This window comes from Cryptomeria japonica, chromosome 3, assembly GCF_030272615.1.
Source record: "Cryptomeria japonica chromosome 3, Sugi_1.0, whole genome shotgun sequence".
Lineage (NCBI taxonomy): Eukaryota > Viridiplantae > Streptophyta > Pinopsida > Cupressales > Cupressaceae > Cryptomeria > Cryptomeria japonica.
This window is the reverse complement of record NC_081407.1, coordinates 145,592,971-145,616,511: the sequence shown is the minus strand read 5'-3', so window position 1 is coordinate 145,616,511 and position 23,541 is coordinate 145,592,971. Positions and strand designations below refer to the sequence as shown.

The 23,541-nt window shown below is 36.0% G+C and overlaps 1 protein-coding gene across 1 annotated transcript; it reads right to left on the bottom strand.

Moving 5' to 3' along the window:
- Positions 1-1,729: 1,729 nt before the first annotated feature.
- Positions 1,730-2,664, bottom strand: LOC131037840 (EG45-like domain containing protein). Its single transcript, XM_057970072.2, has 3 exons — positions 2,505-2,664; positions 2,042-2,342; positions 1,730-1,878 (listed from the first exon to the last, which is right to left on the bottom strand). The coding sequence occupies exons 1-3, from the start codon at positions 2,614-2,616 to the stop codon at positions 1,872-1,874; spliced, it is 420 nt and encodes a 139-aa protein (XP_057826055.2). The 5' UTR covers positions 2,617-2,664; the 3' UTR covers positions 1,730-1,871.
- Between the last annotated feature and the right edge of the window lie 20,877 nt (positions 2,665-23,541).

Here is a 23,541-nt window from a genome sequence, read left to right as displayed (position 1 = left end):
TAATTATTAAAATGACAGATAAATAAGTGGGACAAATAATATTGAAATATTGTTACTCAAACTAAAATACAGCTTGAGGTAGCCATAATTTAGAGGTCAAATGTTCCCTTGGAGGAAAAATAATTATTGTTACAACCTTAAAATTGAGTTGTATGCAAAGTTCATTACATAGGAAAAAGATTGGATGAAAATGATGAGTAGTTTTAATGAAGTTTAATCTACTTGAGAATGATAAAGAGAAAAAGTAAGAAAATAAAACAGCTAAAAAATAGATATCCTATTTTCAATGCATCACCAAATTTACCAAAAAGATTGAATGAAAATAATGAGTAATTTTAAAGAAGTTTAATCTACTTAAGAATGATGAAAAATAAAGTAAGAAATTAAAAACCAAAAAATGGATATCCTATTTTCAATGCGTCATTTTAACTAATTCACGAGTAAAGGAGGGTTGATCTGGATTGGGGTTGTAGAGGGATTCTTTAATATTTATTCATTTGTGAATTTTTCTAGGTTGACATTTATTCACTTTAAAAAGATTTAGGGTTTTTATATAATGTTTGGTTTTGTTGTATTTAATTTAGGGTTTTGCATTTTATATTTTTGTATGTGTTGCATAGTATGTTTTCATTATCTTTATGAATAACTTCTTTTCAATTTTAATAAACTCATTTGAATTGTAGAAATGAGGAGATCAATGCATTGGAGAAGGAATGCAAGATGGATTCATTTAACAATTAAAAACAATGAATTTATTTCAATTTTAAAATCTGAAATGATTTGCATGAAAAAAGAAAAGGTAGAATAAAAATGTTATATGTTATATTTTAGAATGTATTTATTTAGTTAGAACAAAGCTTCACGGTAATTATTTCATAAAAAAATTTCAAATAAGGAAAAATAATATTCATAAGAAAAGTACATAATATTAAAGACTTTTTTAATATTTTTAAAAAAATGACAAAAAGTGTTATTAATGCATTATCCTACAATAGTTACCTATTTATAGCCTTACCTTAACACTAAACTCTAATTAACTATAACCTTAACCCCTAAACCTAATCTCTCTAAAAAAATGACAGATAGAAGCTCAAACTTAGGTCAAATTTTGAAGCATCTCCACTGCTTCTAGCTCCAACTGGTCCATATTTTCTGTAGCCTGCTTGATGTCCTCTATTTCTTTGCTCTAGTTCTGCATCCTTTTAGTACTAGCTCTGGTTTTCTTCCGATCACAGTTTCCTTATCCTTGTGGAGGCGCCTATTGCACTTTAATGTTGATAAATCAATAAAAAAATAGGCCCCTCTAGAAGGATACCTCTCAGCTTATTCTATATATATTATTAAATATATATAAGCTAGTTTAACCTATTTTTCAAAAATAGGAAAATATATTAAATGTTAAATAATTATGTAATATTGTTCATGAGTTTTTAGTTCAAGCTTTTGTGATTTTGGAAACTTTGTAAATATATATTTTTATTTTTAATATTAATAAAAAGAGAGTGAACTTTTAAATTGTAAATTAAAACTATATTTTTAATATTTAATATATATAATTAATAAATTCAATAAACAATATTTTTATATAAAAGATTTTACATAAAAACATGATAAATGAAACATTTTTTGATAATTTATTTTTTCGTAAACATCAAATGAACAAACGTAATAAATTTTCATATAACAGATACAGATGACCATCAGATTCCAAACCTACGACCACTATATATATATATATATATATATATAATGGTAGCAGTCAATTACAAACAATTTAGTTTAGGCCATCGTGCATTTTTCCCAATCCATTCAATCAGTGCTTCATTCTAGTTATTGTTCCCTCAAAAATCTTCGTGACCAAGTCTGATGGATCACACTCTGTACACACAACAGCAAAACAATAAGGATCAGCCATGCATGAACAAATTCAAAATTTCAGAATCCCCTTCGCCCGCAAAATGCCTGTCCAACTCTTTAGATTTTCTAAGTAAAATTATAGTTGTGATAATTGTAAATGATAGGTAGGGAGATGGAGTGTTACTGCTCGTATTCGACGTTAATTTTTTTGGCAGAGGAATGAGCAATGTGAGAAAACGCATCAGAAGATAAATGAAAAGTTGCAACGCCATTATCGCATCCAGCGGAAGAGCAGTAATCCAGAATCTTTACCACAAGCGACCTTTTTCTGCATGGATTAACTCTTTCATTACTTGTTCCGCTCAAACATCTTATTCTGTACTTTCTTCCGCAGGCTGCCTGATTGTCCCAAATTGCGTCATTAGCCGCTCCAAAAAGATTGCCTGCTGGAAATTGCCTCTGATTGTATCCATAGCATGAAGTTGCTGCAAAACCCAAATATAAAATTAACCTACCAGAAAATATAATAGTAGTTGGTCGTACAACCTGTCGAACTTATAATCAGGAGGAATATCAAATCGGAACCCCTTACAGTACAATCAAACCTAAAACAAAAGGTAAAACTTTATTAAGCTAACGATACTTACGAACATAAGGAGGACCATAAAAAGTTGCTGTGCCCACATCTGCCACGCAAAAATGAAGGTGAATCGCCAAACTTACTGAAATTATAGCAAATATGGTTGCATATGTCTTCATGATTACGTTGAATCACTGAGTTCAAATTGTTTCTCTTTGCTGTCCAATAAGCCCGTGATGTATTATATAGAGTTTAGCGTATTTCTACACAGATTCTGTTCTTGCTTGCACTAAAAGCATTAGTGTAGATGAAGATTGTATCTGATACCATATTGATTGATAGGATAGCTAACCCGACTTTTGCTTACCAAAAAGTTGTTTTGTTGGAACTAATTAATCAGATGGGATGAAGACCTCGGTATTTATCCATTCAGTTGTGTCCAAGATCAGATGTCAAATTTTTCGCAACTGCCCAAAATTCTATTCGTAATTCAGTACGTCGTTGATTTCCTTGTTGATTTGCTTACACGATTCTTTCATCCTTTCCAATTTCTTGTGTGGGAAAGTAGCGTACACGCATAACTATAAGCTTCTAGAATTTATTATTTATTTGTTATCTAGTTTGTTTTCAATTTATAATAATTTTTTTAATTCGGAAGGGATATTTTTTAAGGTGTCAAACATTATTGTTCAAATAGATCCAGCAAGAATTTGAGTCTAGATGAAGATTTCACCAAGGAAATGTTTTAATCCCTACATTACATGGATCACACCTTTTCAATATATTATTATTATAGTAGTGTAAAAAATTATATTTTATTAAAAAAAAAACTTTAACTTTAATCTTTCAAATATGAGTGAAAGTAGTAGGATGTAAGTTCTTGTGAAGTTGTGTATTTCTTGTTAATCTTACTTATTTTACATTCTAATTGATGTGTAGAGTAAGTTAGATAATTGTGATCTTCTTTAATGGTGTAGTTCTTGTTGCATGATAGCTTTTTTTATTCTTTATGTTTGGGCTTGGTCCCGTCAGACTTTCTTTTGTTGTTTGGACTTGGTCCCACATAGACTTGAAGGTGCACCTAGTCAGACTTTATTTTGTTGTTTGGACTTGGTCCCACGTAGACTTTGAAGGTGCACCTACTACCACCTACTGTCTTTTTTTAATAGTGTGTTGTTCTCCTTTTAGTATATAAAAAGCAATAAAGTCATTATTCATCAAGAAAAGTTACATTTCCTTTTCATCTTCACTTGTTTGTTATATAGTTGTTCCTAAACTTCCTCAAAGTTTATTTTTTATCCTTATTATCCTCTTAGGTCATCCTCTCTTCCTAACATATTTTCTTTATTGTTGTCTCTCTATTTTTCTAACATTATCATCTCAGCATATATGTTCTGCTTATTATCCTTCTTGTCTAATATCATTAGTCAACTCAAGAATGCTTTTGTCCCACTATTTAGCTATCACAATCTAGAGGATGGAGCATGACAACTATTTTATGGAGTTTTTTTAAATCTATTTTAATGTTTTTATCTAGACCATTACTTAAGTTTGTCTTTGTCATTTCTCAAGGAAGAAATCAATTATCAACTTTTCTCACATTTACCCATGCTCTTAGAAGTTTAATTAATGAATACTTTGTTGGGTAAAAGCACAAAACCTTGTATGTTTCAAGTTAACTTATCAGCACATGTGAATTTAAGTAATTCTAACTAAAAAATAATTTTAGTCAGACATATGGTCTATAGAGATTCATTATAGCTATCTTATATATGGGTCACAACTTTTCCAATTGGAATTGTCCACTAAATGTATATTTTATATCACTTTGGGTCTAATTACCAAACAAAAATTATTTTTGAAAAACTCAATGTTCAACAACTCCTACTCTTATTAAAAAAAAATTTAATGTAAAAATACTCTTTTATAGATCTATAAATGAATTTTCTAGAATATATATTTTTTAATCTTTTAATTAGTTTTTTATTTTTATTGAAAGTAGTTTTATCCCCTCTCATGTGTGTTGGCATTAATGTCAAAATAATAAGACAAAGAGGTTATCTCTCTTTATGGTATACTTGATTGGTTTTATTCTTATAGAACAAGCGGTGACTTGGTGTGACAAATTATTATGGTCATATGTTTACTATGTTGCATGTCTACAAGGGCATTATATTCTTGAGCAACTGATTTACATATTGGTCAATTCATTATTATATGAAATATGCTTATATGACACTCAAAATTCAAGTCTAAAAGACTTTGGGCATATAACATTTTCTAGTGGCACCTAAAGGTTAAAATGGAAACACTTTTTAAAGGCTTTGAAATGTTAAATAGTTGTTATAAGGTTTGGTCACTTTATATGACTAGGCCTTTCAATATATTGTGCTTGAAGTTGATTGTAAATAATCCAATCGAAATGCATGGGACTCTTTATCATCATTTTATGTGGGCACAAAGCATATAACATAAACATATCAAAGTGTAACTTGAAGCTCATTTCTCTTATCATTTTGAAAAGAAACCCTCGAGCTAGGGCACAGGTTTTTAGATAGGGTTTCAATTATGTTGAAGGCTATCGATAGTGGATGTTGACTATGTGGGCAAGGTATTTTGTAGCAGTGGCAAAGACTTTAATCTCCAATGAAAGATGGCTTTTAATTATGTGTTTCATTTCCTTATTCTTTCGTTTCAGTTTTGTAACTGTAAAACATTTAAGGAGTTCGTTTATTTTGTAAATGGTTTTATCTCATGTGTTAAGTTTGTCTATTTGGGTTATTGTCAAAGATTTGTTTTAGTCAAACTTTTGTTATCATGGCATATTTAATATGTGTTTGTGTTTTCTCTTGTTAACTTTGTTTAGTTTCTTGTTTATGTTAATACTTTGTAGGGTTAAATTTTTGTTATTGTAAAAACTTTCTACAAGGATTTTTTTGTCTTTTCTTGTCGGGTTTGTCAGTTAAATAACCATGTGGGTTTAGCACTTGTTTGAGTTTCGAACCATGGTTACTATTTTTTATTGTTTTCTGATATGGCCAATATTCAATTTGTAACCTTGTACTTTAAATGTTTCGGGTTTGTGGATATAAACCTAGTATGGGTTTACTTTTTTCCCTATTATGTCAGGCCAGTTTAAAACAGATTATTTTGCCTTCTTTGTATAACCCTAGTCTAGGGTTTGTGCTTTGTTTGAGTTCTATGTTGGGTTTACATTCGAAAGTTGGATTAAAACACATAAATCATTCATTCCTTGCAGTTATTTGTTAAGATTCCATTATGAAGAATTCAGTTTTGTCTCAGTTCAAAAATAGAGAACATTATATATGTAATATGAAGAATTTCAGATTTGTGTGGTTGATTAGAAAGACAAATCTTTTACTGTCCATTACTTTGTAAAGAAGCACAATTATCAGAGGCATTATTCTTCAGTTTTGGACTTTTTTTGTAAAGAAAATTTGTAGTATATTGTGAATAAATTACACTTTGTATTGTTGTGTATATTTCTCATGTGCACAATGGTATATAATATGTGAACAATTTGGTTCACTATATTATATTACTATGTATATTTGCACATGCACAATGATGTATTGTATGTGAATCATTTGTGACATGTTTTACTATTTCTTCTAAGTCTCAATTTGATATGAGATTAGAAGATTTTGAGAAGAGAAACATAGATGAAACTCTATATGTAAATCCAGAAAATTGATATGAAAAGTGACAGATAGCCAGTGACACATTATAAAAATCTATCAGCAAGATAGTGCAATCGGTAAGACATAAAATCGGCCAGTGAGGCATTGTAAACAGAATAGTTTCAGATAAAGACAGTGAGGCAAGTTTACGAGTGCTCTTTATTACCCAAGATGGTTTTCCACTAATGGAATTTTATGTGTCTATTTATGTGATGGCTTGATTTGTGTATTGTTTACTTTCTGTTATTTGCTTTATACTGCATCATAAGCAAATCAAATTTAGTTTATACAATTTGTTAAAATCTTGTTTGAATTATTGAAACAATGATTCACCCCCCCTCTCAGTATATCTCCAACAAGTAGGTCATCAACACTAAAATATAAGGTTGATTATCTTGTAAAGGAAAAATACTAAATTTTATTTACTCATTTTGAAAAAAAAAATGATGCACTAGAGAAAGGAGTCTATGTCAAGTTGATATAATTATTTTCTAATTTGGATAAATAATTATTAAAAAATGTGACACCAAATGGAAAGAGTTATATTTCAGTACACGCAACTTTTCAAATTTATTGAAAAGTATATATATACTTAAAAAATAGTTAAAAATATATTTTTGCATTAAAGTATCAAGTTATCAATTTACACAAAAAAATTGAAGAAAAATAGGTAAAATATACTATATAAAGTGTGACACCTCGTGTAACTTCAATTCTAGCATTTTATCAACAACTAAATTAGAGCGTTTACTTTATAACAAAGTATATTCAAATAATTTTTAAATTTAAAAAATATTACAAACATAAAATTCACAAAAAAATATACATTTTATTGGTTTACATCATTTTAAATTTCAAAACATATATTTTACTTTCTATTGATTCAACATTGGTCATTTCCTTTATAAAAGTGTGACACGGCTTTGTACTTTTACCCTATCAACAAAAACCGTTACAAATAAATGACCTTATAATATTCAAGGATAGGAGATCAACCTTTTAGTGTACCAAATCTCTAGAGTTATTAGATGTTGTCTATCAAGATTTCTTCTTTATGTCTCATATTCACCTACAACCAAATCTTCCAAAATGTTTAAGGCAAGGGGAAGGTTAATGCACCAACAAGATGAACTGTAGAAAGTATTTTTAAACCCCACCCCTTATTTATAAAACAAAAAAATATTAAAGATATGCAAAGATCCATATTTAATTATAATGTATTTCTTTTTGTAGATATGTCAAAAACAAATCACTAAAATAAAGACATTGATGTTGAGTGTAACAAAAAAGATTTGAAGTTTTTATAGCACTGCTTGTTTCTTATTTAGGGAAAAATAGGTTTTGAAGGGGCCCTAGAATCCTATATACAAAATGTTTCTATAAAGATAAACCAAGCCAACCAGCATCCAACTATCAACAAAAACCTCAAAAAATAGAGCTTAACTGGATCAAATCCAACAAGACAAAAAAAAATAAAGATATCTCTAACCAAGATGTTTCAAATTCTCACCAACTTCAGCTTCAAGCTGATCAAGGTTATAAGATTGGTTTTGCATATCCTCCAAATCGATTTTTCTTGCTCTATGGATTTCTTGAGATTTTATTTGGTTTGGGCACAAGGACCCTTCTCATCCAACACCTGCTTACCCTCCTCTGCATTATCAAGATTAATGGAAGTCTTGTCAGATGACTTAGTAGCCTGAGATTTCTACATTTTATTCACCACCATCTTCATGCTTTCAGCATTGTTGTGAATCATCCTCTAGCTCATATTAACAAGGTTGGTGAGATTACCATCTACTCTTTTCTTTTTTGCTTCAAGCACCCTAATATGCCCTTCATAATCATTTTTCATAAGACTAACATCCTTTGCAAGACTCTCCAATATCGACAACATCTTCTACTCATTGTCCTATGTCCTTATATTACTATAGGCTTCAAATTGTCTCTTTAGAGAGTGAATATTAATTTTTACCCAATTGATCTCCAAGAAGAAACACTTAGACATCCTAAACTGGTCCACTACAACATCACGTGCCACCCTCAACAAATCCTTTGATTCATCATGCTCACCACTCATAAAAGGAGAATCCTTCTACAAATATTTAGGAAACAAAGATCAAGATTCCTTACCAAACTCATTCCTGTGGGGGGGAAGGAGGGGCATTGTTATAACCTAGGATATTTCTCTCCACACCAGTGTTATTGGCAGGTTCAAAGTGCACCCCTACTAATTCCTCAACATTCATCTCCCAATCCTAAGGACAAGGCGAAATAGAATGCATTCTCTTCCTTTTAATGAATCTTCCCTTCTCATCCCGAGGAGGATTGGAAGTTCCCACCTGGTTAGAAGAAGCACTAGCCTTTGTCTCTCAATAGTCCTCTCTAGATTCATCCCCTTAACCAAACTCTATCCCCATATCCTCCCCTGAACTAGTATCTAGTTCCTAAGAAATTTTTAGAGTAGGGGGGACATACTCCTTACTTTTCCCTGTGGAGGAAGATGCTAGAGACTTGACATACTCAATAATTAAGAGGATTAAAAATTGTTTGTTATCTTTCCTAATTGTTATTCATTTCATAATGCATATTTTTTACCCAAGAATCTGGGATCCTTCTTTAAAAGTTCTTCTAGTTTTATCATACTTTTGATATTTTATTAAAATGTGACTTGAATCCTAAGTCATTGAGTTAGAGGGTTCTTTCTTTGTTTATCCTATTTCAAAACATTTGTATTTTCAAAATTACTTTCTTTATTTGGATTTATAAATTCATATTATAACCCTGCAAATTTATAAATAATTCCTATGAGAATGTCACTTGATTTCTCATGATTAATTATTAAATTTTAGGATGTGCATATATGTTCAAATGGATGATTAAATATGATATCTTCATTCCATATTTTTGAAAAAATTTACAGTCCTATATGTCAAAAGAAATGGATTGAAACTCCTTACCCATGAGCTCACAATTTTAATCATGCTTCATAAATTCATGCTTGTAAATGTTTTGGACTAAGATATCTTTACTTTCTTGTACTTTTACCTAACCTCCTACATTATGCATAATGGTTGTATTATTCATAAGTTCTTGTTAGACATGTGTTTTATGGTCAAACTCAAACTTGATTTCCCTTTGAGTGGTTTTTTTGAGTTTCAAATCTCATTCCTTCACTATAATTGTTATCAAATATTGTAAACAAAAATGTAATTATTTTTAACTTGACCCATGGATCCTTGGATAACCATCAATACTCGTAAGAAATGACAAGAACTGGAATGACTAAAGGTGAACTATAATTCGGGTTGGGCCGCTCGAGGATGACTGGGCATTGTCCGCTCGCGAATTTATATATTACATTCATATTATGTATCAGAGAGCACTAGTTAGTTGGAATATTATTGTTGCAAGTATTTGTTTTATCTAATTGATAAATCATAGATCCCTTTCATAAACCATTGAATGAAATCCTTAGTGATGATCAATATTTACAAATTTATACTCAATGCACTTTTCATTACATTATTTTTTTGACAAGTAGCATAGGTTGTTATTTCTTTTATTTAATCACCTCACATTCTAAGTATGGTCAATCTCCATTATTCTTTAATTAGTTTAAATTATATCAACACTCCTTTGGTAAAATGGATTAAAGAACCATGTGCATTTTTATGTTGTTTATCTAGTTATAGGTTGTCAATCAAATAAATTTTAGTTACATTAGTAGATGATATTGGAATGCAAGTGTGACATAAGGTTTACTAATAAATCATTATTTGGGAGTAAGCAATCACAAATATGACTTGACACATCAAAAGACTTACATGTTTGTGATAGGTAAGAACAAAATATAAGCTCTCTATGCTTCCACAAGTCATGGATTAGAGAGATGGCTTCTAGATTCAAGAGTTTCTCATCATGTGGCATGTTTGTTGTCTATATTCCCTTCATTTTGAGCCTTGCAATATGCCACCTATTTTGATATGAAATAATACTTATATGAATGTAACTAGGAGGGAATCTATTGATATTAGAGATGGCACCTTCAAAAATGTGTTGTGTGCCCCTCTTGATTCACTCATGGTGTAGGAAAGACTATGGAATTCACTCTTGATTCAGTTAGCAAGAAAGACTTAGAGAACAAAGAGGTCATTGCTACTAGGGTAGTGTATCATACATCTTGATTGTACTCCTTTTTAGACTTTATTTTTGTTAATGCCTATGATCCTGCACATGATGATCATACTTTTCAAATGGAGTTTAATTTTGAGAATATTGGTTACTTGAACTTGGTTATTCTCTTATCTAATCTAGTTCTTGAGTCTTGCATTCAATCTCATCCATCTACTATTACTTTTGACGATGTTTGTGTTGTTATATATATGGCTTCTTGTGATTCAATGCAATAGAACTTGGGATGACAGATTTGGATTCTTTTGTTATTACATATTTAGCTTCTTATGATTCAATCTCATCCATCTCATCCATATACATTGTATTCTAGATACATTGACTTGGGATGACTATTTGACAAACATTTTAGGTTTGTTTGTGGCATCGTATCTTTCATATTTGGGAGACACCATTATGGGTATGTGCACCAAGATGGTGAACAAAAATGTGGCCACTCGCAGAAAAAATGACTAAAATAGATAATAAAAAAATGTACGTGTTTATAATTGTAGACACTCAAAATTGTCATGTCTAATTAAATAAATATTTTATTTATTTAATTATCTAAGCTTAATTCTTCTATTAATTAAATAAATCTTTATTTATTTAATTAATTCATTTATCCTCTTCTAGCCTTATTTCTCATTTAAATAAATTCATTTATTTATTTAAATTATCCTTTTCCTAAATTAAATAAATATCTTATTTATTTAATTATCCCACTTCTTCTATTAATTAAATAATATTTATTTATTTACTTAATTCATTAACCTTTTCTACCCATGACACATGTCATTCATCTCTTAATTCCTACACTACCTACCCCTTTCATTATTTTATTATTTCTTTTACCTACCCTCTAATCATAGTCAACCTCCTTTTACACCTCTCAATCTTATCCCTCCATTTCATATTGTGTCTTCTATATAAGGAGATGCTTCCTTCATTATCAAACCCTAATCAATCATTCTAACCACTCAGGCTAATCATTCACTGGACTATACTACGATCCTACTTGCAACCACATTTCGTTCTTTGTTGAGCTCTTGTGCACATAAAATCTGAGAGCAAATATATATCAAGCAAGATCAATGGAGATAGGAAGAATGGAGATCAAAACCCTATTGGACATGTGATGGTATAATCTTTGTGATTTCATTTGATTTGCATTGTCTTAGGTAATCTTCATATGTTATGGTGGATCTTTGTTGTTGTTAGGCTAGGGTTTTGTGGTTGAATTCATTTAGCCTTTCAATATTGTTATTATTGTTGTCCATTTTCACCATATACATTTTGGCACGCCCAGTGGGACTCTTGTCCCTTTTACATTAACATCTTGTTGCAGATTTTGTATTTTGAAGTTGAAGATCTGATGTTTTCGACAATATTTTTGACATTTCCGTGTCTGCGCATTTTCGGATCGCGTTTTTTATTTTCTAGCACGTCTGAGACATCTGGGATCGCGTCTGCGATATTGGCAATATTTTATTTTGCAGGTTCCAAAAAATCGCATCTATGTTGTAAAGGCACGTCTGAGTTCTTTAGTCGCGTCTATGTCACAAAGGCGTGTCTGTGTAGAGGGTAACCGCATCTGTGTTCACCAGTTTTGAATTTTGGATTTTCATTGATTCAGTTTTTCAGATTTTGCATTTAGGGTTTCAGATCTGGTTTATTTTGAGCTAACATTTTCAGATCTAGCTAACAAAATTGGTGCAGCTTGCCTTGGAAGCTAAATCATTTGGTTGAAGGCCCCTATTTTCACAAAGTCTTTTGGGTTTAAAATTTACCTAACTTGTGTGCTTGCAGGAAGGGATGATTATTTCAAACAAATCCAAACTACTAACAACTCTTTGTTGCAGGACCTTGGCAAGGGTTTTTGGATTTTTATTGTGTGCCTTGTTTTCATAGACTAGCAAACACTTCAATTGGTGCACTAAAATTGAATCATTGTCTTTTGTGTCTTGAGCAATAGGCTCTTTTTGTTTAATCTTTAGAGGGCTTGTCTTCCCGTGTGGTCATTAGGACTACTAGTGAGAAAAGAACGACCCAAGTGGTAGCAAAAGAAAAGCCATCTTCTTCCAAACCATTATAAATAACTGTATTCATGGTGAAAACTATGAATAACGTGTGTTGATTAGTTCATACCAACATTATGTCTCCCCATAAACCCATTTGATCAAATTTATTTGATCAGTTGTAGGGCGTAACCCCTACTGGTTGGGAGCCTTCTGTATTTACAGAGCTGAAAGTGCCACATGTATGGCCACACAAGCGGATGCCCTTACTAACACCTTTTTGTTTTAGAAGCCCAAATCCTTCTAGTTGTTGGGGCAGGAGGTCGGACCTTTGGTAGCGGCCTACACACATACAGTTCTTAGTAGAGATACAAAGTTCACCACAGGGAGTTTTCATGGGGACTGATGCTTGGCTGACCCGAGAAGTGAGTGCCGAGGGTGGAGCCATTGAGGTCAAGCATCTAAGTATCCGCTCTAAATAGCATAGCCTCGGGGGTAAAACCCCATGTGGGATCAACAACTATTGTCTTGGCCAGCTATAAGAATTGTGCTTGACTTATGTTAAACATTCAAAACATTCAAGACCAAACAATAAAACATTGTGTCTTTTGTGTCTTCAAGTGTATGCAAAACATTTTTACATCAAACAAAACATTTTCTTGGAGTCATTTTGGAGCCTAGACACTTGCAAACATTGAGTCCTCATCAACACTGTGTCCTCTTGTCACGAAAAATAGTCAAACAGTCAGATTTGGTCACAACAAAACAACTTCACAGATTGGAAAAATTGCACAAAATTTGCAGAAACGCGTCTGTGTTGAGCATAATAGCGTCTGTGTTGTCTATTTGCGTCTGTGAAGGGTAGAATCGCGTCTGTGTCCCAACAGTAAAAATTACATTTGGCAAAAAAGTCTCAGAAACGCGTCTGTGTTAAACAGAGCCGCGTCTATGTCGGGAAGTTGCGTCTGTGAAGTATACAGGCGCGTCTATGTCCAAAATTGAAAAATTGTTACAATCCAGCAAACAAACACAATCAGTTTCAGAATTCTTGAGCTTCCTAGGTCATTTCTCCAGGGTTTCATTTAGCAGTCAACTTGTCCTTAGGTCTCACAAAGTCCATCATTGCTTTACATCTCTCATTACATTCACAATTGCCTAAAATTGAGTCAAAAGGTCACTTGCTTGTCCTCATCATACTTTGTCAACACACTACATACAACAACACTTTGCTAAGTGGTCCCTCATCAAGGTTTCTTACCTTTGGGTCTCATTTGGTCTTACTTAGAGTCAAGGTCAACTTACCTCATCAAGAGAAACTATCCTCTCTTTGGAAGCCACACCTACTCTACTACATACATACTTGGTCTTACACTTTGGACATTGCAAGTACACTTTAGATTCATTTACATTCCATCCAACTCTTGGTCTTCCATACTCTTTCCAAGTTTTCATCTAGTCTCACACATCTTGGTCAATACCTAGTTCATGGTTGAAACCCGTCTTCAAAAATCAGCAACAGGGGATCCTAAGGCACACATAAGATAGTTTTTCACAGCTTGCATTGAAGTAGCAGCAGAAGAAACATATTTGATGAGATTGTTTCCACAAAGCTTAGGTGATCAAGCTATGGAATGGTTCTCCCAACTTCCACCTGGTATTAAGTCATGGGGTGACTTAGCAGAGGCATTTATTCAACATTTCTCCTACAACATAGAGACAGACATATCAGTTACTACTTTGTGCAATACCAAACAAAAAGAGGGAGAGTCTTTTGCATCATTTTTACAAAGATGGAGAAATCTAGCCAGCAGATGCTCTTGTGAAATTTCACAAAAACAAATGGTAGAGATGTTCACACAAAATGTTAACAAAGACATTGGCTATGATCTAAGAAAATCTTGTTTGTCCACCTTCAAGGACGTCATTGAAAAAGGCTTAGTGACAGAAAAGGTCCTAATTGAACAAGGAGTCATCAAGATATTCAAGGAAAACAAAGATGACTTTAAAGGAAAAGACAAGCCAAGATTTTGGAATAAAAACAAGAACACAGTCAATGATGGTGTTGTTGATGCCAACACAGTGCGACCCAAATTCATCTTTTTGGGATCAAGTTCTACAAAAAACCAAGTGAATACTCAAACGACTTCCAGATCATGAAGGAAGTACACTCCATTGGGAGAACCACTTGAGTCGGTCTTCAAGAAGCTAGTGGCAAACAAGGTGATCACAGTTCCAGATTTTCCTCCATATGAACCAAAGGTTAAACCAAATTGGTGGAATGATGATGAGTATTGTGAATTTCATAAGAGCAAGGGTCATAAGACAGGAAATTGTCATCGACTGAAGAACATCATACAAGATCTCATTGATAGAGGTGACATTGAGATTGAGGGACATTCGTCTAATCAAGAACATGAGATGTTTAAGGAACCATTTCCAAAACATGACAAGGAAAAAGCTAAAGCCATAGAGGATCAAACCAACTATACCAGAGCATCCTATAACTATGATTCAACTATCAATCACATCTCGATGGACAATTACGTCTCTACCTTTATCATCAAGGACAAAGCGTCTGAGAATTCTACCCAGAGACCCAAGATTGTCCTAAAAGGTGTTGGATCTTCTTCGGAACCTACCTCTGAATGTCATGTTACAACCCGCCGAAGTAAATTCACTTTGCAAGGTGCTCCAACTAAAAACACCACTTCTTCATCAACCAAACCTGAGTATGACCTTGTAGAACAGTTAGGGCAGACACCCGCGCTCATTTCAATCCTTGAGCTATTACGCATATCTCCCGCACATAAAGCTATTCTTGACAAAATCTTGAGAGATACTGCTGTTCCTACTGATCTGAACGTGGACCAGTTTCAAGCCATGGTGGGATACCTTTCCATTCCACATTCCCTTACATTCACAGAAGCCGATGATACCTCTGTAAGTCAGCCACATAATGCACCATTACACATTGAAGCCTTCATACACAAACATCGAATAAAAAGAGTCCTGATAGATGGAGGAGCAAGTCTAAACATTTCCACATTAAGCACTATTACACAATTGGGATATTCTGATAAAACTGTGAATTCTACAAATCAAATCACCATTAAGGCTTATGATGACGAAGAGCATTCATCCAAGGGCACAGTCAACTTACCTCTCAGAGTTGGGCCGGTTACAAAGGATGTGGTTTGTCAAGTCCTGGATTTAAATCTCACTTATAACATATTGCTAAGACATCCTTGGATTCATGAAATGAGGGCAGTCCCATCCACATATCACCAATGCATTAAGTTTCCTCATAATGGAGTCAAAGTAACAGTTAACGGTGATCCTAATCCATTCATATACTGTAATAACCTAAAATCAAAGATTGAGATCATCATTCCCAGTAATCGTGAGGTTGTTCCTTCGTTGGCATATATTGATCCTAAGTCATTAAAACCTTCGACATCAAAACAAGGTGAGATTAAAGGCAAGTTTCAGGACAAAGGCATGGGGGAATATACTTTCAATCAGACCATGTACTTACGACAAGTCATGAGTTCCCCAAAAGAATATGGAAGACCACATCCTAACAAGCAAGTATCCATCATTATACTCAAATGGGACCCTACTACCTTTCAAAGATGGGGTGAACTAGAAGAGGAAGATTTATACAAAATGCTTTTCAGGGACAATGAAGAGGAAACACAAGACCAAATCAACCTACCTTGTGAGAAATATGGCAAAGGCTTCAAAATGCTACAAAAATTTAGGTATGATGGAAAAAGCCCTCTAGGGTTACAAAAGGAAGGCATCATGGAACCTTTACAACCTGAATTGACCTTCAAAAAGGAACGCTTGAAAGGACTTGGTTTCTTAACTTCCAAGGTCCACACCCAAAGGACAGAAGAAGCCTTACAAATCAAAGCTGCCAAAATGCAACAAGAAGATCGCTATTCCACAGATTCTAACGAATGGGAATGGGGTTCAGACAAATCTTCCAGTGACTATGAGCTCACCGAGACATTCAGAGAGCCAGATGAACCCACAAAAGAAGAGAAATTTTATAACAAGTTCAGAGTTGGTCAAGAAACACCCCAGGAGGATCCCACACGGTCCTTGTCTCAAATTTCTAGGTTGAAATCACATAGGATGAGAACACCTGTCCCGGAATGCGCTACTAGTGATGATAATTTGGATTCGCTCGTAATCAAGACTGATGAGGAGAGTGCCATTGATGACCTTGATAATTACCTTGACATACCTGAATATAATCACATCTTCACTCTTAGCTCCCCTAACTTTGAAGACATTAACTTCCTTCCCCTTGTTCACCACCAACTCATTGACTGGGATCATGAAGGACCTACACAATTTGATACATTCCAAAACGATGAAGCTTTTATTGACTATCTGGGTATACGAGATGATCTTCCCCCTAGAGACCATAAAGTGGGATACACTATAGAACTCAATAGCGTGGCATATTTTGGTGAGGGTGTCGGACCTTCCAGTCACAAAAATGTGAAAATAAGAACAAATCAAGGGTCTTATGGTGAAAACCACACTGTGGCGCTGTCTGACCCCAAAAAAGTAAAAAGAAAGGACGTATCTGAGGGCGAAAACCTCTCTGAGGCACCCAAAGATGGAAGGCTCGACATTCTCCCAGCATCATATGATGAAAAGTCATCCATGTTGGTAGAGGAGACTATCAAAACAAACATTGGTATAGAAGAGGTTCCACACAACATATTCCTAGCTCAATCATTGACTGAGTCCGAAAGGTCAAAATTCATAAGTTTCTTCAAAGAACGACAAATCAACTTTTCCCGGTCATACGCTGATATGCCTGGATTAGATCCGGATTTGGTAATGCATCATTTGACAGTCAAATCGGGGGCAAAACCAGTGAAACAGAAATTAAGAAAAATGCATCCACAAGTGGCATTACTAGTCAAAGTAGAACTTGAGAAGTTATTGGATGTCGGATTCATACGCCCAATTGATTATCCCGAATGGATCTCCAACTTGGTACCTGTTAGCAAACCAAGTTGTAGCATCAGAATATGTATAGATTTCAGAGACATCAACAAAGCTTGTCCAAAGGATGACTTCCCATTACCAAATATTGAATTGATTGTTGATCTCACAGCAGGCCATGAAATGTTATCATTGATGGATGGATTCTCTGGTTATAATCAAATAAGGATCGCACCCGAAGATCAACACAAAACATCATTTACTTGTCCGTGGGGAACTTTCTGTTGGAATGTCATGCCCTTCGGGCTAAAGAATGCAGGTGCTACATATCAAAGAGCCATGACTACTATCTTTCAAGATCTCATGCACGTAACCATGGAAGATTATGTTGATGACCTCTTGGGAAAATCAATAGATAGAAATACACATTTGGACATACTTTCAATCATCTTTGATAGGTTGGAAAAATACAAAGTAAGATTAAACCCCAAGAAATGTCTCTTTGGAGTAACCTCCGGGAAGCTCCTAGGATTCATTGTATCCAAAAGAGGAATTGAAGCTGATCCAGCAAAAGTCAAGGCCATCTTGGAAATGCAACCACCAAGAAATATTGGTCAACTTCGATCCTTACAAGGCAGACTCCAGTCCATCCGAAGATTTATAGCACAACTAGCAAATAAGTGTAATCCATTTCAGCACCTGCTACATAAAAACATCAAATTCAAATGGGATGATAACTGTCAACAAGCTTTCCAAATGCTCAAAGATTATCTTCTAAATCCACCAGTTCTAATGCCACCAGTTCCAGATCAACCTCTATTACTATACATATCAGCTACTCCAACAGCACTGGGGGCACTCTTAGCACAACAAAGTGTTGAAGGCAAGGAAAAAGCAGTATACTATATCAGTCGCACATTGGTGGGATACAAGCTAAACTACACACCAATTGAGCATGCATGTCTCGCTGTGGTCTTTGCTTCGCAAAAACTACAACATTACATGCTCACTCATAAGACTAAGTTAGTTGCAAGGATAGACCGATTGAAATACCTTCTCAATAAAGTAACACTTACTGGGCGACTGGCCAAATGGGTAATGATCCTAAGTGAATTCGACATCGAGTATGTGGACAGAAAAGCAATAAAAGGACAAGCTATCGCAGATCAATTAGCAGATGCTCCCATGATAGATGATGTTCCTCTAAGTTCAGAATTTCCAGATGAATCCATTTTGACAATGTCACATGCAAAGCCATGGCAGCTGTACTTCGATGGCTCATACACACAGCATGGGGCAGGAGCTAGCATCCTCTTTATAACTCCTCAAGGAGATTCTATACCAAAATCATACCGCTTATCATTTCCTTGTACTAACAATATAGCGGAATATGAGGCATTAACAACAGGATTACGAATTGCAGTTCAATGGAAGATCCAAGAACTTCGTGTTTTTGGGGACTCCCAACTTGTCATCCGTCAAGCAACTGATGATTACCAAACAAAAGATGAAAAGTTAATGCCTTACAAACAAAAGGTGGATGACCTGAAACAACACTTCACAAAGATAGACTTTGAGCAGATACCAAGAGAGCAGAATCGTGCCGCAGATGCCATGGCTACAATTGCTTCCATGATTGATTTACCTCCAAACAAGATCCACTATGAGTTCTTGGTGGATAACCTTTTGGTCCCTTCATATGAGATCATGCCTGCTGAGACGATATGTGTTGTCGGTCCCGAATCCCAATTATATGGATCCATTTTCACATACCTTCGTGACAATACTTTACCTCCTAATCTATCAAATAACCAACGTCGCACTTTCATTCGCCAATCCTCTTGATATGTCATTTTAGCTGATATCCTATACTAGCGAGGTCTAGATGGCACTCTTCTTAGATGTTTAGAAAGTGACAAAGCTTAGATTGCGCTACGAGAAGTGCATGAAGGGATATGTGGTCCACATGCTAGTGGTCCTACCTTGGCCAAGAAACTCATCAGGACTAGATATTACTGGCCCAATATGGAAAAAGACTCATACCAGTTTGTCAAGAAATGTAAGCAATGCCAAATTCATGGAGACCTCATACATGCGCCAGCACAAGAACTTCAACCGCTTGCATCTCCTTGGCCCTTTTGTCAATGGGGACTCGATCTCATAGGCAAGATTCACCCTCCTTCTTCCAATGGTCATAAATTCATTATCACTGCCACAGAGTATTTTACAAAATGGATTGAAGCCGTGCCTCTCACACAAGTTACTGGAAAATAGATTGCTACATTCATCCTTAACTATATCATTTGTCGATACAGTATTCCTATTTCCATTGTCACTGATAATGGGCGTCCCTTCAAAAATTAGGATGTTCGTGAACTCTGTGACCACTTCCATATTTCCCATCGTTTCTCCACACCATATTACCCCCAAGGCAATGGCCAAGCTGAGGCATCTAATAAAACGATCCTTAAAATCATAAAGAAGACAGTCAACGATGCTAGCCATAATTGGCATATCCAACTCAATCCTGCACTTTGGGCCTACCGCACAAGTGTCTGTACACCTACAGGAGCTACACCCTATTCACTCATCTACGATGCTAAAGCCATCTTGCCTATTGAGGTTGAGCTACCCTCTTTACGGGTTTCTTTGCAAAACATCATCAGTGATGAAGACTATAGGGTCTCTCTCTTACAAGAACTGGAACTATTGGATGAACGAAGATAAACTACTTTTAATCATCTCAATTCTTACCAACAACGAATGAGTCACAGCTACAATCACAAGGTCAAGCCTCGCACATTTGAGGTAGGTGACTTAGTTCTCAGAGAAAATCCTAAAAATCAACAAGATAAAGAGAAGAAGGGCAAGTTCGAACCAAACTGGCTTGGTCCCTACATTGTTACAGTAGCATATGGATCTTGTGCATATCAGCTCTCAACTACAGAAGGTGATCCTTTGGAGGATCCTATCAACAGCATGCACCTTCGCAGGTTCTACACATAGCTCTTCAGAATATCCTAATTCAAAAATACAAAAAAAAAATCAAAAAAATTTCAAAGATACAAAAAAATTATAAAACATAAAAAACTCGTTACTTGGTGAAAACCTGGCAAACAGGCGCCTTGTGACACAAAAAAATTGAAAAAATCAAAAAAAGTAAAGAGAAATAATTTCGTCCAATGGTGAAAACCACTTCGGTGGCGCCCTGGGCAAGTACCATGGTGAAAACTGGGTCACCAGCACCATGCATAGAGACATTGCTCCTCCCTCCTTTAGGATTCTCTTTCATCCTTTCACCTTGCACACACTCACAACCTATTCATTCATAATAAACTTACCCATTCCCATCATGGCTTGTTATTGATCTCCCCAAGATTGGTTAGCCATTCATAATAAACCTCCCTTTTCATCCCTTTCCATCCATAAAAAATCAGCTCCTATCTGTGGCTAAGGCAAATCCTACATCTAGTGATGGGTGTGGAACTGTGAACATCACATGTTTCAAGGAGTACAGTTTCTTCTGGCTTCCTTCAGTCTATCCGCACACAATCCGCAATAAAGCAGCATCTGCATCGCAGATCTGCAATAAAGTTTCATCTTCTCCACAATAAAGTATCAGTTTCATGGATTCAGTCAGTTTTAGATGAGACACAGCAGCAACAATGGGCTTCAACAAATCAGATCTTTCGAAAGACTCAGACAACATTATGGTTCAGTGCTATCTATCCTTTTTGTGAAAGTAAACATTGTGACCACAATCAAATAAGACTTATACAAGTGACAAGAGACACTAAACTTGAGGACTACAGTGGATGTTGGTGTCGAGTCTTGGTTTTCTTTTGATATATCTTTTGGTGACATGTCTTTTAGCTTTTCCAGGATGTCTCTGACTAGAGATTCTATCTCCAGGATGTCTTTGACTAGAAAGGCGAGGATGGGGTATCGTCACCTATTTGTATTTGTTGTCTGTGGATTATCTCTTAGTAATGCTATGACTTGTCCAAGGATATGAGGACACTGTGAGTCTAGTGTGAACTGGGGCAGTCCTTGTTTGTGACTGTCTTATCTCCATGCAAATGGGTACAATGACTTTCTGGGTCGAACCTATGCCTCAATTGTCATAACCTACTTGCCATAATAAAGCTCAATGATGATAACGCACAAGAAGCTCTTTCACTTTCATATCTTCTGTCTTCCATCCCCCTTTCTTGATTGACTTCCATCGTCCTTCTCGAGTCTGCGTAGCCTGCTATCACATGACTGAGTATAATGACACACCAAAAATATTTGCATGTCATATAGTTGCACCTGCATTACCACATATAAGCATTTCATACATACATATAGATATCACAATTGCATCACATCCTGCACACAACACCTATTAGCACAATTTACATTTACATTATCATATTCATTTGCATTACATACACTTACATTTGCATCATGCATACACATATAAAATATAAAAGAACAAAAATATATTGCATTGCATCATATACATATTTGCATCCATAGCATAAAACATACATCACATAAGAGCATCTCATCACATAGGTACGCATGCATATAGCTGCCACAAAAATAAATCATCTCGTATATATAATCCAAAAAGTGTCATGATACAATGATGTCCAAAATCATATGGCTACAAAACCACCCGCAGGTGTCTACAATACAAAAATGGTACAAAACTGATACAAAGGGAGCCCTCTATGGCTATGATGAACTCCCTCCCTCGGAGCCGCCTAGCCTCGACAGAATCTGAGCCCCTTAAGGACCCACCCCAGGATCATCTTGCCTGTCTCCTCTATCTGGTGGTGGCGGAGGGCCCATAACCCCACCACTCGATGCTTGTCTCCTTCGGCTCCCTCCTGTAGTTGTCACTATACGCGACGGTCTATGGAAGCTCCTCACCCGCTGATCTGCTGGAACTGCACCATAGTAGAGGTCCCTCCAGTAAGCTATCTCCTCTCTTTCCCACAGGACATAAGCGTATCTGGCCCCTGTGTCCTCTGCTGCCTGCCTCCCAGCCCTCAGTGTTGTCTCAGCCTCTGTGTAGTGCTGGATAGCCTGATCCCACTCTCGCTCAGTATCCCTGAGCCTAGTCCTGAGTTGATCCCTCTCCCTCTCCAGCTCCTAGATCTCATCTGCCTGGCCCTAGCAGATCTCCCTCAGATCTAGCAGCTCAGCCTCCACTGGGTCAGCCCCCTCTGCCTCTACCTCTGTCTGTGGCTCTTCCTCTGCGAGTGCCTGCCCTTGTGCCTGTACTGGTACCTGTCTCTATCCCTGTCCCTGTATCTGTACCTGCCTGGGACCCTGTGTTGCTGGCACCTATAAAGGCAATCCACCGTGACCCCTCACCACCCAAGCCTACCTCTCCTCTCCACCCTCCCTCTGAGGTGCAACTTGCCTCTCTCCAACTAATCCTCTCCTCCTCCATCGGCCTCTGCCCCCATCGCCTCCACCATCATCCTCATCACCACCACCATCTCCCTCTAGTGCCTCTCCTAGATCTGTCAATCGTGGGAATGGATGCTCTGCCCAATATGTTGTATACTCAACATCCATCCCGGCGTCCTCGATCTTAGGCCACATGTCCCAAGGTATGGACATCATCTCTACAAGCTGAGTCACTGCCTGATCATATGACAGCAACGGACCAAACTGCACCTGATCTCTGACTGTGCGGGCATACATGCCTGATCCCCGGGGCATCCTCTGAATCCTGCCAACTCTTTCTACCAGCTATCTCTCTAACACATAGGGCATCTGTCCAATCAGGTACCTGCTCTGGAAGGTGTAAGGAAGCTCAACTGCATCATCCTCCCACTCCTCACAGTCCAGATATGGTCTCCATATGACCACATCAATGTCGTCAATCACCAGCCGCCAATGCTCTAACCTACCAATCCGTGGTTGTGATGTGATCATGTCATACAAATGTACAAAGCTACGTCCATGACCCCTGCCCCTGAAGTGTATCGATCAGATAACTGGCAGATGCTCGTAGGCCCATACCTGTAGCAGTGTCACTCCACAGCCCAATCCCACTGATCCATGATAAACAAACTGATGAAGCTCATAATACAAATGGGCCAGCACACATGGTCCCCAGGTATATCTGGTGTGCTGTGTCACCAGAGTCTCTAGTGCTCCTCCCCATCCCACAGCCAAACCCCGTGTCGCCCTATCCGGACACAGGAACCCACTAATAGCTCCTCCGATCACTACCGGCAAT